The sequence below is a fragment of the Schistocerca serialis genome, chromosome 4, assembly GCF_023864345.2.
Source record: "Schistocerca serialis cubense isolate TAMUIC-IGC-003099 chromosome 4, iqSchSeri2.2, whole genome shotgun sequence".
NCBI classification, from domain to species: domain Eukaryota; kingdom Metazoa; phylum Arthropoda; class Insecta; order Orthoptera; family Acrididae; genus Schistocerca; species Schistocerca serialis.
The window spans coordinates 444,537,330-444,557,748 of NC_064641.1; the positions used below are offsets into that span (position 1 = coordinate 444,537,330).

The 20,419-nt window shown below is 38.5% G+C and overlaps 1 protein-coding gene across 1 annotated transcript in view; it reads right to left on the minus strand.

The window, feature by feature from the left end:
• Positions 1-6,111: 6,111 nt before the first annotated feature.
• LOC126475073 (BAI1-associated protein 3) overlaps positions 6,112-20,419 on the minus strand; it is a 715,757-nt gene continuing 701,449 nt past the window's right edge. Inside the window, exon 26 of the mRNA XM_050102632.1 lies at positions 6,112-7,259. Coding sequence (XP_049958589.1) covers positions 7,168-7,259 — 92 coding nt within the window. The 3' untranslated portion in view covers positions 6,112-7,167. The remainder of the gene's footprint in view (positions 7,260-20,419) is intronic.

The window sequence follows — 20,419 nt, forward strand, 5'->3', positions numbered from 1 at the left end:
GGGGTGAGTGATAGTGAGACCTTTTGGATGTTGGAGGAAAATATAAATGTATCTTTGGTGTTCTTCTCATGTGAATGTTGTGATGACTGGGCTGTTACCTACTGGATAAATTCAGACAATGACTGAATCTCACAACAGAAAAAAAAATCTATATCTTCATCAGAGCAATTGCCCAGTCAGTTGTAGCAACCATGCAAGATTAGATTCACTGGCAGATCAATATTTTGATATTTGATATGGTATTAATTATCAGTGTGCTTCAAAGAGAACAAGAAATCTCTCGGCAGAGAAAACTGATATGGTATGTATTGTTTGTGAAGGTACTAGCATGATTTAATATCTTAACACAGATGTCATCAGTGTATCTCCATTTGTGCAGTAGCTAAGAACTGCAAAAGATGTGCTTCTAGTGGCTTCCATAAAATAAAAGCAGTTATCACTAATAATAATGATTAAAATAACAAGAAATGAGATCCTTAATTCAAAAGTCTTGTTTTTGTTTTGTTATTCATGGAACTCTTTTTAAGTGAGATGTTATCCTGCCACCCAGAGTGACTTTCTGCCCTCCCTTCCTTATTCACAACATTACTGTACTAAAAAAGAATCCAACTTCGGATAATCCATCCATGATTGCATTTTTCATCTTGATGAGGTCCCCCAAGCAAAATGAGCTCATTTATGCCCTTTTACAACTATGTGCTCATGATGTGTGTTTCATTAACTCATACCACATATCCGCACATATTCGAATGCTGTTCATACCTGCTTTGACTAAGTGATGTGCTCAATTATACATCTGACACGCAATTAAACCACATCTGATGCAAATTAATGCAGCCAAATGCTGGAAGTCCAGGGCTTAGGCAAGCTTATTGCGGTGTTTTCTCTTTCTGTTAGTCATTTGCATGACTACTGTGGTGAATCCATTACTGTGTTTCACGTGTATTACATGGAAATTAGCATGCATAGCAGAACATTTAAGATAAAAGTATAGGTTGTAATCATGCAGTCATAAACAACATCTGGTCACAGAAAGAGATGCAAAATTCCATATTAAATACAAACATTTTTCAGTAACACATACACCCATTACAACCTGTATCTATCATCAATAACAAATAGGTACTAACTAATAACACTGCATCCCAATGCACTAGAGAAGGGTGTCTCTTCTTATTTCTTGAACTTCTTTTTACACTCATGTTATCATTCTCTCTTCTCCTCTATCGTCTCTTCTTCCCAGTGTTTTGTAAATTTTCAACTTCCACATCTCATCCTGTTTAGTGCTTCTTATGGTTGATTCTTGTACTTTAATTTTTAACTAGTCAAATCTCTCTCCATACTACGCCTCTGAATCTCCGCTATTACACTCAACTGGTTATGTCCACTTTCTGCATCACTGCTGCAAACCATATTAGTCAGAATGCTATGTGGCTAGTTCAGTTCTGTTTCATCATTTAATCATCTAGAGCTTTTTACAACTTTGCTTCTTCCCTTTTCTCTTTTATCTGTGGCAGACAAAGTATCAGCTTTGAGATAATCAAAACCCAGTCCCTCCTGTGCCCCTTACATTGTTTTATGAAATATATCTTTCTTTCAATTTTTATTGTTTTATAAAGAGCCATCTCTGCAGCAGAGTGCCTATCCCTAACCAAGAACACCCCAACAATTGTCCTCAAATTACAAGTAAAGAAATTCCTGCAAAAGATAGTGGGACTAAGGAAAGCACTAGATGGGAGACAATGGTACAAACCTAATTGTGAACTCTACCAGCACTAGGAAAAACTTCATTGGCATCATCAGAAGAAGATGGCTAGTTTTCTATGGCTACATGTACAGAATGAACCTCAACAGGCTGTCTTCAAATAGCCAATAAGGATAAAGCCATTGGATCCCTGTGGATCAAGCAAAACACACACACACACACACACACACAGGGATCAAGCAAAACACACACACAAATACACACACACACACACACACACACACACACACACACACACACAACTTTCTAATTTGATTATGTGACTTGATTGGGCAAGCAGTTGATTAAGCTTAAGTGGATGGGAAATAATAGAAGAGGGAAGGAATAAGGAAGGAGACGAAGACCATGGGGAGATAGAAATATGAAGATATGAATAACTCCAACTGAGCCAACCATGGGCAATTATAACTACACACAAAGGAAACTGGTAGATTGCAAGATAGATCACTGAAAGCAAAACAAAAATATGTGAAAGGAAGGTGGAGGATCTAGATAGAGGAAAAGGACCCAAGGGGTGCTGGTAAGGGGAATAAAAATAAAATAATTAGCAGGGAGGGAAAGAACTATAAGCAGATGAAGTACAAGAATTAATTTACATTGTGACACTGAGAGCAAAGATGTTGGAACCATAAGATGGTGGAAAGGCAAAGTGTACCTGTGGAATTCAGAAATGGCCTGTTGTGGAAAGGAGGATGAGAGGAAGATTCAGGGTAATATAGATTGTGAAATGGCCTGTGAAGCTGATCACGCTGTATGGAACAGCATACTGTTTCAGCTTTCTACTCAAGTTAGCTAGTGATCATAGTTTTGTGGTGCTTTTCAGTTAAGTGAACAGTTGAATGGCATTCATTTGCATCTGGAAGTTTATAAAAAGCCGATGTATGATATGGTCAATTTCACAAGTGGTACTGCCTCTGACGCAAATGGACTTGTCAGTGATAGGACTGGGAAATGGAGTAGCCGCTAGAAATCTGAAGCAGGTATTAAAACTGAATATTTCCCTGACATATGGTCCATGGGACACTGAGTTTGAAGTGAGGGTACCTTAAGGAGGAACAAGGCTATTATGTAAGTGGCATGGCCAGTGGCTTGCATTTTATCAGGGGTCGGGCTGATTTTTGAAAAGAATATTTCTCTTTTCTGGGGATAAAGACAGGTAACTGATGTCATGTCAGGGGAGAGGGGTGTAGTTGTTACATTCAAGATTAGTACTAATCCATAAGGAAGTGAACCTTTGTTGATGGTTAGTCGCTGTGTATGATGGACCCAATAAATGGAAGGAGATGCCATAAGTGACTTGTTTGTGGAGCTCACTGGGTCTTGACAGTGATGTTAATGAATTCCTCAAACACCTTCCCTATGAACTCATACTGTCAATTCCAAATCTTCCAAGTTTTTTCTCATAAACATGACCATCTGCACACTCCATCACACCTTTTTTACTTTCAAAGTCCTCACTTATAAGCAGATCTCTGACACAGTCATGGACACTCGTATGACATCATCCTGTGCTAACCATCTTCAGCCATTTTAGAGTAATCCTTCCTGCATGTCCAAAGCCCTTATCTGCTTCAGATTAATTAATGCCATTTGTATGATCTGGTATCTTGATCAAGGGATTATGTCCTCATTCTTCCAAAATATTAACATCTTCACAATAATGTGTTTCACTTTGTTCTCATCTGCCCAACCCTTGGCTACCAGCAACTTTCCTACATGTTGCCATCCAATTCCTGGTGGTTCCCCAGCTAGTTCATATAAAGTTACACAGTTTATATCCTACCCTCCTCTTATAGCCCATACCCACCCATAAACTAATTCCAGAAATACTGCAGACCAGCAAAAATGAGTTAAATTCTATGTCAGGACTTTATATGTTATAATTCATCTAATAGTTAGATATAACCTCCCTCAAATACTTCCTGTATGGCCTAAAATGTTATTACAGTGACCACCAGACCATGTGAAGATATGGGTCATACTTATGGCACCCTTGTTCCATCCTCTTGTCCCACTGATACAAATTCAGGTATCTGATTTATCACAAGCAGCAACAGGAAGCACAAGGAAGTATAGGCAGATAAAGTACAAGAATTATTTTATGCTGTCACACTGACAGAAAAGATTCTGGAATCATAAGATATAGAAAGATAGTATGTGTGTGTGCGTGTGTGTGTGTGTGGGGGGGGGGGGGGGGGGGGGCAATTCAGAAATGGCTTGTTGTGGAAGGGAGACAGACAGGAAGATTTGGATAACATGGGTTGTGAAATGTGCACCTTGAATTCCAGTCCTGGTCACAATAATGTCCTATCAAACAAGAGATGTGGCAGCTAGTAGAAAAATGTATTCCATACATCCACATTGTTGCAACTAATCCACAGTTTCCTGTGTGCATGGCCTTGACCTAAACTATCCACTCAAAGTAATAGCCAGTGGAAAACTGTGCCCAATGACTAACTCAGACAACTACATGCAGAGTACACAGTTTAGCACAACACAGCTGGCAACAACTGCATCACAGCTGAGGCCATTTGCATCTTCTTCCTCCCCCCCCCCCCTGCCCCCCCCAACCCCCCCCCCCCCCCCCCCTCCACAACCACTGCCACTACCATCACCTGCCCTTTCTCTGAAGCCCAGAATGTTCTACAGTGATACAATTGTCCTGCTTGTAACATTCGCTGGTCCATCTTCTCCACCCACTTCTAGACTCTTCTCACAGTGACGCTGACAACATTTCATTCCAGTTTCTTCTTCTTCTCTCAACTCACCAGTCTTTAGAACAACTCTCTCACTGCAGTTTTTATTAATTTTTAGACTTCTTTCACCACTTTATTCTTTTTGGGCAATTTACCTTTCCCTGAGGATCTCTATCCTACTTTCATACGTTTTCTCTGGTGGAGAGTTGCATTTTAACCACTGAATGACAATCACCACTAACTATTTTAATGAACCTGTCAGTCACAAAGTTCCTTGTGTATTGTAAAAGTTGCCTATCTTCACATTTTCTTAATGTTTTGCACAGAAAGGTTAAATCAAAGAGAGGAAGTTTATTGTTCTTAACAATAAACCAATACATTCACATACTTCTTGGAACTGATGGATAATTTCTGACACAACAGAGAATTTAATGTTCTGCAACCCTGGACAAACATAATTGAGCACAAGATAATGTACAAAATTTGAACTGATTTTCACGTACAAATTTAAAAATAATTTTGTAGACAGCAATATATGTTGGTGATGACTATGTTTTGTGAAACACTATAAACAACAAAGAACTGAGTAATATTTATATAAAAGTTAACACTTTTCTTTATTTAAAATATAGATATATCTGAATAAGAAAATACCAATGGAAAAAACAGTTTCTTTTTTGTGTGCATAGGTTTAACAGTCAGCAATGGAAATAACTATTGTACAGTTGTAGAAAAGTACCTACTATGATTGCTGTGTTTCCTTGTGTGTTATTTACCTTCCTGTGTCCCAATATTCTATACTTCACTTTCATCTGTTTGTTAAATGTATGTGTGTGTGGGGGGGGGGGGGGGGGGAAAGGTTGAATATAAGCAGCACAACAAAAAATTTATTAATGGAATGGCATGCTGCTTAATGAAACTCACTATCAGCTGAACGTATCTACCATTCCTTGTGTGTTATTTACCTTTCTGTGTCCCAATATTCGATACTTCACTTTCATCTGTTTGTTAAATTTATGTGTGTGGGGGGGGGGGGGTGTTGAATATAAGCAGCACAACAAAAAATTAATTAATGGAATGGCATGCTGCTTAATGAACCTCACTATCAGCTGAACTTATCTACCACAAATAAAGTTTGAAGCCTTAACTTGCTTAAATCTTGTATTTAATTTACTTAAGAGCTCTTCATGTCTTATTGGAAAGCAAAAAGAGAAAACTCCAATAAAGTAATACATCGGTGCTGTTTCCAGATGAATGAATAGTTGCTAGACTTGTTTTGTGCAATGGGCTTTTCACATGCAGTAGAATTCCAACCTCTGCCTGCATAAACAACAAACAAAATCTGATAAAAGTTTTTATTTATTTTAAATTACCAAACAGCATTTACTGTTTGAATTTTGGTCATTATGAACATCTCTGTTATGGAATCATCCTTAGGCAATAAATAATTAATTAAATAAATAAACAGAAATCTGAGAGCTTGAGCAGATTCACATGTCAGTTATAAGTGATGAGGAAGATTTCCTGCTCTCCAGTTAAATAAATATGTTGAAATACTTAACAGCACAACTGTTATGTTTCATATAGACTATGCTGAAAGTTGTAGTGTAACAGGTAATATAAAATCCACATTGACTCCAGAAGTTATTCTTATTAAAGATTAGTAGAGCACACTATATTTTTATTTTTATTACATTATAAAATATTCATTTTCTTAGAATTCAGAGGACAAGTTCAAACATAAAAAAATATGAGTTAAAAGACAGCTGGTTGCTGCTTATCTCTGAAGAAGATTGTCTTTACATTTTCAATTAAGTCTTTGATGGTGCCACATACTCCGACTTTCATATGCATGTAGATTTACTGTCTTTCATATCACAGTACTAGAAAAATGGCCATCAGAAACTATAAAATGAGGTTTCGCATGAACTGAACAGTATTCATCACTCCTTCAAATTCACTTTACAGATGCAAGCAATACCATATATCACAACAGAATGATTGAAGATCAAACACCTAAGTAAACAGTTCACATCTGTCACCTTAAATAGCTATAGAAACATTGCTCCATAAATCAACACTGCAGAAAGATGATAGTAATAATAATATGTTATTGTCCAGCTACTGGAATAGAATACAGACAAATTGCACTTAGGATGTGCCATTGTCGTCTGTTACTCAGCAAAAAGATATAACCAAAACCATTACTGTGTCAACATCAATGCAAGATGAATTAAGCAAAATTGATATTACATTGATTTTTATCTGGTCCTTTAATAGCACTGATTTTAAACACACACTGCAACATCTTTACACAGATGTTTTCTTGTAGTATTATGCACTGCAAGACTGGCACATGGAATTTCTTGTAACAATTTATACAGTTAGTTCATTTTCCATAAATTCACTATACAGTACACAAAAAGTGGACATTACTGACCTTGATTGATGTTGAGATAGCAAAACTCGTTTTTTTATCACTTACAACACACATTTAAAAATCCTACACTTATTGTGCTTTGGTAATATTATTTAAAAGCTGTTTCTCATGATCAGCAATTTCTGAACTGCCTGTTCTGCACTAGTTCCTTCAAATAGAACAGCTCTCACATGATGCATGGGACACAAGTTTTCCTTTTGATGTAAGTACCATATTAATCATATCATCTTATATGTACACATTTCAAAATTAGTACATGTAATGTATTATGTACTTATACGAGGTTTTTGTTTCTTAACAAAATCCTGGGCCATTTTGTCCACAGTTCTTGTCTCCAAAATCTGCAGTATTGGATGGTCTGCAAACATGTAACATTAGGTTCATATATACACTACTACGACTTCAGACATTCAAAATACATTGTTATTATTTCTTTTTGACAGCATCTAGTATATGAGTTCTCACTGCACACTGCCATGAAAGTATGGACTTAAGCAACTCTGAAGTGTACTCATTTGCACATCATAATCTATAGAGCATACCATGAGGAAGAATCTTAGGGATTTGGACTGAGTCACAACAAAAATCAACACACAAATGCAACTATGATTAACTGCATCTGTCAATTAAATGAAAAACTGTTATTCGAGATGAGCTACAGATATTTGCAAAAGGTGCTTACTAAAAAAATTATTTCATCAAAAAAGGTTGCATATTATCATTTTGAATTAATTTAAGAGTCACTACATCTACAAATCTGCTGCTCTTCTTTCACAATATTAAGCTTTTGTTAAACTGCTACAGTATATTTAACTACTATGAGAGTATTCTGAATAACTGTATTATATACTATATACATCTGTATGAAAATGGATTCATTTCACTGAATAGAAGAGATGTTGAACAGCAAATAGGCGTTTGCTTGCTAAGTTTCTTGATAGATAGCTAACTCAATCTCTCTCTCTCTCTCTCTCTCTCTCTCTCTCTCTCTCTCTCTCTCTCTCTCCCTCCCTCTTTCCACGTGGGAAAAATATATCTAAAAACAAAGATGATGTGACTTACCAAACGAAAGTGCTGGCATGTTGATAGACACACAAACAAACACAAACATGCACACAAAATTCATGCTTTTGCAACCAACGGTTGCTTCATCAGGAAAGAGGGAAGGAGAGGGAAAGACGAAAGGATGTGGTTTTTAAGGGAGACGGTAAGGAGTCACTCCAATCCCGGGAGTGGAAAGACTTACCTTAGGGGGAAAAAAGAACAGGTATACACTCGCGCACACACACACATATCCATCCGCACATACACAGACACAAGCAGACATTGCTTATAGACACATGACAGATAGTCTGCCATTGTAACTTTGAATTTTGTGTGCATGTTTGTGTTTGTTTGTGTGTCTATCAACATGCCAGCACTTTCGTTTGGTAAATCACATCATCTTTGTTTTTACATATATACAGACACACACATGTTACATGGCAAACAAATTAAAAAGGCTTCCATTTGCAGCAATATTACTGTTCAGTGCATCTCATATGGACACCTATAGTCAGAAACTTCTGGTAGAATGTAAATAATTTAGGAGTAAATGTGACCACTCACTGAAAAGCAGAAGCACTGAATAGATGACAGACACACATAGAATGAAAACAAGTTTTCACTGTCTTTTGCATGTGCTTGTGTTGACTCAATCCTTCTCCTATAATGTGAGTGGCCTCAAAAATGGTTCTGAGCACCATGGGACTCAACTTCTGAGGTCATCAGTCCACTAGAACTTAGAACTACTTAAACCTAAGTAACCTAAGGACAGCACACACGTCCATGCCTGAGGCAGGATTCGAACCTGCGACCGTAGTGGTCGTGTGGTTCCAGACTGTAGTGCCTAGAACCGCTCGGCCACACCGGGCAGCTGAGTGGCCTCCTTTACTCTTACAGACACATGACAGATAGTCTGCCACTGTAACTTTGTTGTAAGGTGGAATTATGTTTTGGGAGAATGAAAGCAATGCAAATAATATAAAATTCCTCCAAATATAATGATTACATTTGTTGTTGCTATTGTGGTCTTCAGTCTAAAGACTGGTTTGATGCAGCTCTCCTTGCTGCACTATCCTGTGCAAGCCTTTTCATCTCTGAATAATTACTACAACATTCATCCTGATCAATCTGCTTATTGTATTCATATTACAGTTTTTACCTCCTCCCCCCCCCCCCCCCCCACTCCCCTCCCTCCCCCACACACACACTTCCCTCCTATCAACCCATCCCTTCTTCTATTCAGGTTCTGCCACAAATTTCTTGTCTTCCCAATTTTATTCAGTACCTCCTCATTAGTTACACAATTACGCATATAATTGTTAGCATTCTTTTGTAGCACCACATTTCAAAAGCCTCTATTCTCATCTTGTCTAAACTTTTTACTGTCCACATTTCACTTGCTAACACTTAAAGCTATATTCGGTGTTAACGTATTCCTCTTCTTCAGAAACAATTTTCTTGCCACTGCCAGTCTACACTTTACATCCTTTCTACTTTGACCATCATCCATAATTTTGTTGCCCAAATAGTAAAACCCATTTAATACTTTTAAAGTCTTATTTCCTAATTAAATTCCATCAACACCACCTGATTTAACCTGACTACATTCCATTATATTTGTTTTTCTTTCGTTGATGTTTGAAGATGCTGTGTACTTGGTTCAACTGCTCTTCTCAGTCCGTTACTGTGTCTGATAGAATTACAATATCATTGTCAAACCCCAAAATTTTTATATCTTGTCCCTTAACTTTAATCCTCACCACGAATTTTTCTTTGGTTTCCATGCTACAACGCTCACTCCCTTCTCAACTACTGCTTCCCAGTTATTGTTTCCACTGCAGTCTGGTTTGTGTACACTCTTTTGCTCCCTATATTTTACACTTGCTACATGCAGAATTTCAAATAGTGTATTTCAGTAGGCATTGCCACAAACTTTTTTCACATCTACAAAAGCCACAAATATAGGTTTGCCTTTCTTCAACCTATCTCCTAAGATAAGTCGTAGGGTCAGTATTGCCTCGCACGTTCCTACATTTCTCCAGAACACAAACTAATCTTCTTCGAGGGCACCTTCTGCCAATTTTTCAGTTCTTCTGTAAAGAATTCAAGTTGGTATTTTGCAAACATGACTTATTAAATGGGTAGTTTAGTAATATTCACACATGTCAGCACCTACTTTCTTTGCAACTGGGTGGAATAGTTTTGTCATGGCTGGTTCTTCCAGTGACAGTAGTTCTGGTGGATGGCAACTTAGATCTTTCAGTGTCTTGTCAAACTCTTCTCACATATCGTATCTCTGATCTCATCTTCATCTATATCCTCTAACCTCTCTATGATATTGACTTGAAGTTCATTTCCCTTGTATAGCACCTCTATATACTCTTTGCTCCTTTCAGCTTTCCCTTCTTTGCTTATTACTGGTTTTTATCATTTGATTTTCATATGGCTATTTCTCTTTTCTCCAAAAGCCTCTTTAATTTTCCTACAGGTGGTACCTACAGTACCTTTTCCCTAAAGAAGACATGTCAAGTTGCAGACAGGCACGAATAAAAGACACTCAGTCACAGCTTTCGGCCACAGCCTTTGTCAGTAAGTGTACAAGTGGGGAGAAAGACAAATGTTGACTGGTGGCGTGTGCAGGGACTAGATTGCCAACAGGCCCAGCTTCAGGAGGTTGTGGGGTACGGAGATGGGGAAAAAAGGAACAAAAAACGACAGGAGTGGGGAAAGACGGGCAGATGTGTTGGCAGAAGCCTGCAAATAAACAGGATGGGAGATGAGTATTGGGAGGGGATGACAGGACAGTGGAGGTGGAAACTGTTGGGTGGAGGGAGTGGGGCAATATGTTATCGTAGGTTGAGGCCAGGATAATTATGGGAGTGGAGAATGTGTTGTAAGGATAATTCCCATCTGTGCAGTTCAGAAAAGCTGGTGGTGTAGGGAAGGATCCAGATGGCTTGGGTAGTGAAGCAGCCATTGAAATCAAGTGTGTCATATTCAGTTACCTGGGGACGGCATATAAGCAGTGACAAAAACTAACTTGCTCTGTATGGTGAGGGTCTCACCAAGGCCTTCACAGACAGGCACTAGCCCCCAGACCTAGTCTGCAAATAGATATCCTGTGCCATTGCCTCTCATAACCCCAATCCTCCCACCACCCCCAAAAACCAACCACAAAGGAATGTCTCTTTTGTCACCCTGTACCACCTTGGACTGAAACAACTGAACCACATCCTTTGCCAGGGCCTTGATTATCTACCATTGTGCCCTGAAATGAAGGACATCCTACCCAATTTACTTCTCACCTCTCCTAAAGGGAAGTACCATTACATCCCCAACATCCTAGTCCGTCCTTATGCCACTCCAAATCCCAATCCCCTGCAACAAGGACCATATCGCTGTGGAACACCCAGCTGCAAAACCTGCCCAATCCACCCACCCAGCACTTCATATTCCAGTCCTGTCATGGGTTTATGCTACTCTGTCAAGGGCCACGCCACCTGTGAAAGCAGCCATGTCATTTACAAGCTCTGCTGCAATCACTGCACAGATTTTTATGTTGGCATAACTACCAACCACCTGTCCACCAGGATTAATGGCCACTCCCAAACTTTGTCCAAGAGCAAAGTAGACCACCCTGTGACAAACATGCAGCTGAACATAAAACACTTAATTTCAATGGCTGCTTCACTATCTGAGCCATCTGGATTCTTCCATACACCACCAGCTTTTCTGAACTACACAGACGGGAGTTAGCCTTACAACACATTCTCCACTCCCATAATTATCCCGGCCTCAACCTATGGTAACATACTGCCCCACTCCCTCCACCCACCAGTTTCCACCCCCACTGTCCTGTCAGCTCCTCCCCATTCTCGTCTCCCATCCTGTTTATTTGCAGGCTTCTGCCAACACATCTGCCTGTCTTTCCCCATTCCTGTCATTTTTTGTTCCTTTTTTCCATATCTCCGTGCCCCACAACCTCCTGAAGCTGGGCCTGTTGGCAGTCTAGTCCCTGCACATGCCACCAGTCAACATTCGTCTCTCTCCCCACTTGTACACTACTATCTCTTCCCCTTCCCCACTCCCTCCAGATTGCTGCTTGCATTCCACATGATGTTGCATTCTGCCAGAGATGCTGGAGTCATGTGTGCGTGAGGCATGCTTGCTTTTGTGTGTGTGTGTGTGTGTGTGTGTGTGTGTGTGTGTGTGTGTGTCCTTACTGACAAAGGCTGTGGCCAAAAGCTGTGAGTGAGTGTCTTTTAATCATGCCTGTCTGCATCTTGACGTGTCTTCTTTAGGGGAAAGGTACTGTAAGCACTGCCTGTAGGAAAATTAGAGAGATCTTTGGAGGAAAGAGAAACAGCTATATTAGAATCAAATGATAAAAACCAGTAATAAGCAAAGAAGGGAAAGCTGAAAGGAGCAAAGAGTATATAGAGGTGCTATACAAGGGAAATGAACTTCAAGTCAATATCATAGAGAGGGAAAAGGACATAGATGAAGATGAGATCAGAGATACGATATGTGAGAAGAGTTTGACAAGATACTGAAAGATCTAAGTTGCCATCCATCAGAACTACTGTCATTGGAAGAACTGACCATGACAAAACTATTCCACCAGATTTTCTGAATTGTGCAGATGGAAGATATTCTTACAACACATTCTCTGCTCCCATAATCATCCCAGCCTCAACCTACAGTAATGTATTGTCCCCACACCCTCCACACAACAATTTCCACCCCCTCTGTCCTACCATCTCCTCCCCATTCTTGTCTCCCACCCTGTTTATAGGCAGCCCTCTGCCAATGCATCTGCCCATCTTTACCTGCTCCTCTCCTTTCTTGTTTCTTTTACTCCCACCTTCCTGCTCCACAACCTCCTGATGCTGTGCCTGTTGGCTACTGATGAAGGCTGTGGCCAAAAACTAAATATGAGTGTCTTTTCATTGTGCCCATCTGCAACTTGACATGTCTCCTTTATGGTAAGTAGCAATCTGTCTTTTCCTACATTGTTGATATCCCTAATTGGAGTTTCCATTGTTCAGTTTGTAGTGATATATGCTTCTATATCCTTATATTTCAACATTTTCTCTAGCCATTACTGCTTCACCATTTTGCTCTTCTCATTAGCCTCATTTTTCACACATTTGTCTACTCCATTTGTTGCATTTTTGTATTTTCTTCTTTAACCAATCCTGTGATATACAAGGATTTCTACTAGCTCTTGTTTTTTCCCTTTTTGATCCTCTGCTGCCTTCAAGATTTCATCTCTCAAAGCTGCCCATTTGTCATCTACTATATTCCTTCCCCCTGTTGTTGTCAATCATTGTCTAGTGTTACATCTGAAACTCTCAACAACCTCAGGTTCTTTCAACTTATCCACGTCCCATCTCCTTAATTTCCTACCTTTTTTTGCAAGCTCTTCAGTTTTAATGTAGGGTTCATAACAAATACATTGTGATAAGAGTCCACATCTATACCTGGGAATGACTTAAAATTTAAAATCTGGTTCCAAAATCTCTTTTTTACCATGTAAATCAAATTGAAACCTTCTGGTGTCCCAGGTCTCTTCCACATATACAACCTTCTTTCGTGGTTCTTATATCAAGTGTTAGTGATTATCAAATTATGCTCTGTGCGGAATTCTACCAAGCGGTTACCTTTTCCATTACTTTCTCCCAGTCCATATTCACCTATTATTTTTCCTTCTCTTCCTTTTCCTATTATTAAATTACAGTCCCCCATCACAATTAAGTTTCTGTCTCTGTTAACTATCTGAATAATTTATTTTATCTCCCCATAAATTTCTTCAATCACTTTATCATTTGAGGAAATAATTGTACCACTGAATACTACTGTGGTGATGTTCTACTGTGATGGGTGTTGGTTTTGCGTCTATTTTGACTAAGATAATGCATCCATTACTTTTTTTCACAGTACCTCACCTGGATTTCTATTTGTTATTCATTATTAGACCTACTCGTGCATTACCTGTTATTCCTGCCACTGAACTTCGCTGATTCCCACTACATCTAACTTCAACCTATCCATCCCTTTTTAAATTTTCTAGCCTCATTCCACACTCTGATCCATAGAAAGCCAGTTATGTTTCTCCTGATGACAACATTGTCCTGAGTAGTCCCTGCCTGGAGATCCAAATGGGGGACTATTCTGCCTACAGAATATTTTACCCAAGAGGATGTCATCACTATTTCATCCAACAGTAGAGCTGCTTGTCTTTGGGAAAAATTACAGATGTAATTTCCCCTTGCCTTCGGCCATTCACTGTGCCAGCACAGTAAAAATATGACTGTTTTCAATTATTTTACCCATGCACACTACCATGAAAAAGGTAAAATGTTCAATGGAATGGATTTAGCATTCTCTAAAAATACCGTTACACATAATCCTTGTTCAAGTTTCCTATTATTTGGAACAGAGCTTTTAAGTAAATCAAAATGTTGAGTTCAGAGATTGACTACATCACGTGCAGTTTTATTTTTAATGTTAACCTAAGGATGTAGTGTGGCTGATGTTGATACAGTGGCAAGGACCTGCATAAGGGTTGCATTTTATCATTTTACAGGCAGGATTCACTTCTGTGTAGCTTGAAAATACCGAAATGGGCAAAATTATCTAATAGCAAAAAAATCATGAAATAAAGTGTTTGTTTAAAAAATAAAAGCAGCCTATGCAATGACTTCCTTGAAGAAATTTGCAGCTTGTGTGGACCCATATATACATAAGACAGTAAGAGGTACTGCAATTGTCTCTTCTAAGGAAACATGGGATTTGTGATCTTAAGATTTCCTGGCAATATTTTTATTGCTCTCAGGTGTCCAGCCAGGTGCACTCATCCATGTAACATTATGTTAACAATAGCCTATCAAGTCGTTACCTGCAGGTGATATCTAAAGAGTGAGTGTCTTCACTACACTGTGCCTCCTTTATAAAAGAAGGCATGGTGAAGCAAATACAAAGATACTCATTCTACAGGTATCACCTGAAGATGATGGAAAGTTACACTGTTGAAATGTCATGTTACATAAAAGATTGCACATGGCTGGACACCCAGCTGCAGTACAAGTAAGAATGGGATTATATTATCTCACAAATAAGGTTACAGGAGATGATGCATTGCACTATTTAGAAGAAACTCATACTGATAGTAAAAAGAAAAAACCGGTACAATGTAACCTCTATGAAATGAATCCATTTTTGGACTCTTTGATTAAAGCAAGTGTAAGTGGAAACTGGGACATGTCAATCAGAGTTATTTCACTTTAGCTTTACCAACCTTATTATCTGGCCACCTCTCAATTAACAAATCTGAAGATATAATAAGAGCCTTAACATTTGTTTACAAGTGGACAGAAACACCAGGAGGTAGGGTGATAACTTAGCACAGTTTTGTTATGTTTGGAAACTGTTCACAGAAAACTGCTGCAAAGGATGCATCTTAACATTAATTATAGATGAACAGCATGTCCCTTTTAGAGGCTCCTGCAAATATATTTAGTATTTCTCCCACAAAAAATATTTAGATAGAGAAAGTGGTGAAAAGACAGTCTGTGCAGTGCACAAAAAATATTTGCAAAGACCTTAGTGGAAGTATTCGTAGAGATCAAGTGTGCTATACAGTGTAAATATTTGTAAAGCATCTGAGTGTGGACACAGTAAAAATGGAAGTTTGTTCTTTAATATCAGGAAAATTATAATGTAATTTAAGATACTGTATTTCATATCATCCTAAAATACAGGTCGCACCATCAAAATAAACACTTTCCAATCCATTCTGTCACCAAATCCATCAGAATCCGAGAGTACTGTTTTACTTCTAACTTTTTGTATCAGTTTTAAGGCCGGGGTCTAATATACCCCTCTCATGCATTTTTCGCAAGTCCAGCTACTAATGCATCCAAGGGTTAAATATTTTAGTTAGAAAAATTACCTCGGTTTCGTAGCCTACTGATTTTTTAAATCTCTTTAGGGCTAGTGAAGTCACCTTTACTGCATCTTCATCAATACAGGAACAGATAAAACCTCTTTGAGGTGGGACAACATTCATTAACAGGGTGTATACGTGGACAAGGAAAAAAAATTCCTGGATTTTTCCCAGATTTCCTGGCTAAAAATACACTTTCTCCTGGGTGACAGTATATTTTCCCTTATCAATCATTTGAATGGTTGTGGTTTTACACATGGGCGTACAATTTCCCGGCACATTAGAAAATGAAACTCATGGAAAAAGACATGTTTTGAAAATATCTTTAATGTGCAGCAACATGTACACTGCGTATTTTCATATTACAAAAGTATACATTGCAATTCCACCAAACACCGCATGTTTCTTTCCGAATAATTGAAATCGAGATTTTGATGTGCTTTTGTAAGCCGTTCGTAGCTCATGTTACGTGATCTCGCCAGCTGATGACAGTGGATATTCAGAGCATAGGACAGTAGTACGAACACATAAACAGGGAAAGTTAATAGTTTAAATTAATATAAATAGTGTTGCTATAAGAAAAGCAAGGCTTTCACATATAATATTGTTTTCAAGCTGCAAGAGAAGCTAAGCTTTCACATATACTGTTGATCTTTTTTGCACGTGTTACACTTTAAGATACATCACACAAATGTGCCAGTAAAATTTTTAATAATGACATAAATGTCTGATCTTCAGGGTTTGAAATTCTTCTAACTGGTTTGTCATCAAAGAGTTGATCTTTAAATGAGAGTCAAACGCTCTGTGATTTAATAAATTCATGGTACATTCTTGCACATAGTTCAACTTATGTAAAAGGATATTTACTTTGAAAGTAATGCTTTTCAAACCACTATTCACAATATTTTCCTGCAACCTGTTAGAAATAGGTTTGTTTCAGCATTTGCCAGAGAGCGCAGATAACAGGTGACACCGCGTTTAGGTAGCTATCATGATGTAGGAAGCCCACTTGTACGTACGTATAAAACATTGAAAGATCATACATTATGCCATAAAAGAAACAAGACATCAGAGGATACTGCAAGAGCATTGGAATTTCGTGAACCATATTAAAATGTGCACATTTAAAATGCATACTTAAAGTGCACATTCATATGTCCCGATTCCCAGTGAAGTAGTCCTTGACCTGATATTAAGATTTTCAGTGTGGTTTTCATGATGTAAATTTTCTTGGAGCACCAGTACTGTATTATATCATGTTTGGTTCTTTATTATGGCATAATGCCATATGTGCTAGAAAATGAAAACATGCACTTGAAATGCAGTGCACAGTTGAAACTACCCAGTACTGAGGAATTAAACATTTCGTTTGAAATACATTGACTGCCTCTGTGGAAAAGGTTAACAAAAGTCAAATTTCTTTAGCAAACAGACAAAAGTAACTTCATTGTTCCACAAGGCGATTTATGCTTGACTGTCAGAAAGGTGGAAATAAAATCTGAAACTAATGACATATTTTAGCCTTCCGTAATTATGTGAATGTGTTTTAATTCACTTGATAGCTCCCGGCCACAAATATCTGTTTTGTTTTCATTTGACGTGAGATTAAACGAAGGGGAAACAGCAAAATCACTAAATGTAAACACGGATCATGTGGAGACTACCCACTATAACTCAGACTGCTTTCCACATCAGCACCTATGACATTTGCGAACCGGGTCAATACTAAAAAAAATTGAATTTTCAAAATATGTTCATCTTGTAGCACACATCTTTCTGAAAAGTCTGAAACATAAAACAAATGTCACTCACACTCACTCACTCACTGGTCATACCGGACTCGAGGGTCCATTACCGCAGCAACGTATTCTCGCCATCTGTCCCTGTCTTGGGCTATTTCCTTCCATTCACCTTCCATACCTAGGCTCCTCAAATCAGCCTTCACATTGTCCTCCCATCTACGCCTCGGTCTCCCCACAGGACGTTTTCCCTCTAAGTGCCCTACCAGTACTCTGCGCGCTGCCGTGACCCGCCCATTGCAGCCTATGTGATTTAATAATACTGATTATGTCAGGGCTTGAACAGAGTTCGTGAACCTCTTCATTATGCAGTTTTTGCCACTCTCCGCTAGTGTCATCCCTTTTTGCTCTGAAAATTTTCCTCAAAATTTTGTTTTCAAATACTCGAAACGGCTTTTCATTTTGCACAGTGAGAGACCAAGTCTCACACCCATACAGCATAACTGGTAGAATAATAGTTTTTTATAGTCGAATCTTTAAATTCCTAGACAAAATCTGTGATGAAAGTAATCTATTCAGTGAGAAGTAGCATGCATTTCCCGCCCCGTAATCTCTTCTTCAGTTCAGATTAAATCTCATTTCTCGAAGTGATGTCCATACCTAGATACTTAAATGTGTTCACTTTTTTAAACTGAATGTCTCCAGCTCTTAACATTTCCTGATCTACTGCTGTTGGCATTCTAGTAGTAACCAGGTATTTAGTTTCGTCTTCACTTATCCTTAGACCTACATCTTCACTAGCCTTGATTAACGCATTTGCATTTACTGTTACAGATTCTTTTCTATCGCTAATGATGTTCAGATCATCTGCATACCCTAAGATCTTAATATTTCCATTTAACTCCACACCCTCTGAATTATCTGCTGCCATTCATACAATATATTCTAGGACTAAATTAAAAAGTAGTGGAGACAGGGCATCTCCCTGCTTAAGTACGTTCTTCATTACAATTTCTTCTGACTCCAATTTCCCCACATGTACTCTACTTTTTATGTTTTTCAAACTCGCTTCTATAAGTCTGACATACTTCTTTGGTATTCCAAGTTCCAAAAGAATTCTGTACAATTTTGATTGCAATATTGAATCATATGCTTTTGTAAAATCTATGAAAAGATTATGAACTGGTTTATTGTATTCCCATTTCTTTTCCAAAATTTGACGCAGGCTGAATATTTGGTCTATAGTTGATCTGTTCCTCTGAAAGCCAGCTTGGTAATCCCCCACAATTTCATCTGTGTATGGTGTAAGCCTGCTTAGCAGAATATTCGAGAAAATTTTGGAACATACTGGTAATAGCGATATCCCTCTATAATTACTACAATTCATTTTGTCACTTCTTAAAAATTGGGATCAGAATTGACTCCTGCCACTCTTCAGGTATCATCTCTGAGTTCCATACTTTAGTTATCAGTTTGTGAACTACTTCCGCCAATTTCTGCCCCCCCATTTTTAACTAATTCTGCAGTTATGCAATCTGATCCTGGTGCTTTATGGTTTTTCAATTTGTTGATTGCATCTCTTACTTCCTTTAACGTTGGCTCAGGTATCTGGGGTTCTGCTGTATGTATTTAGTACACTTGCTCATTTCCTGCTTCCTGGTGTACATTTAATAGATGCTCAAAATACGCCCTCCATTTACTTAATACAGCACTGGGGTCTGTCAATATTCCCCCGGCATTCCCTCGAAGTGCATTTGTCCTAGCCTTGAACCCCTTCCTATACCCATTTATGTCTAGGTAAAGTTCCCTAATGTTTTTTGTTTTACTGTATGTTTCCATTTTTTTAATTTGATTGTTCAAATAATCCCTCTTCATTGCCCATAGCCTACAACCAACTTCCCTTCTCATGTTGAAGAACTCCTCTTGTTTACTGTCTCCCATTCTATCCCAATCTAAACGCGCTTTTCTCCTTTCCTCTACCAATTTCTTGCATCCCTCATTGAACCACGGTTTCCTCCTGTTCTTCTTAATTGTACCTATTGTGACCTTCGCTGCCTCTTTGATATTATTCCTCACAGTGATCCACTGTTTATTTACATCCCCATCTTGATCTTCATGTGTCCTGAGAGCATCAAACCTATTTGAAATTTCTGTCATGTACCGTCTTCTAAAGTTTTCATCATTTAGCTTGTCAGTGTCGAACCTAACAAGTTCTGCATTATGACACCTTGATGTTGCTGTAGATAGCCATTGGTGAACTTTGGCAACTACAAGAAAATGATCAGAATCACAGTCTAGTCCCCTGAAAGTCCTACCATTTTCTATACTAGTGTGCCATCTCCGATCTACAAGAACATGATCAATTTGGTTTTGGGTGTGTCCATCCGGAGAGACCCAAGTTGCTTTATGAATGTCCTTCCTTTTGAAATACGTGCTCTCAACAATCATGTCTTTTGAAACAGCAAAATTAACCACCCTTGTGCCATTATCATTTGAAATGTTATGCAAACTTTCTTTCCCAATTGTAAGCCGGAATGCCTCCTCCTTCCCTACCTTCGAATTAAAATCGCCTATGATTAATTTTGTATTGTAGGAGGAGAACTCATCCCACAGTTGATCTAGTTCTTCATAAAAGCCGTCTTTAACCACCTCATCAGCATCCTCATTTGGTGTGTGTACATTAATTACTGCTAGTCTATTCCACCTGCTGGACAACACTATAACTGATAGTCGGTCACTAATGAACCTTATATCTCTGATAGCGTGAAGCACTTTTCTCTGTACTGC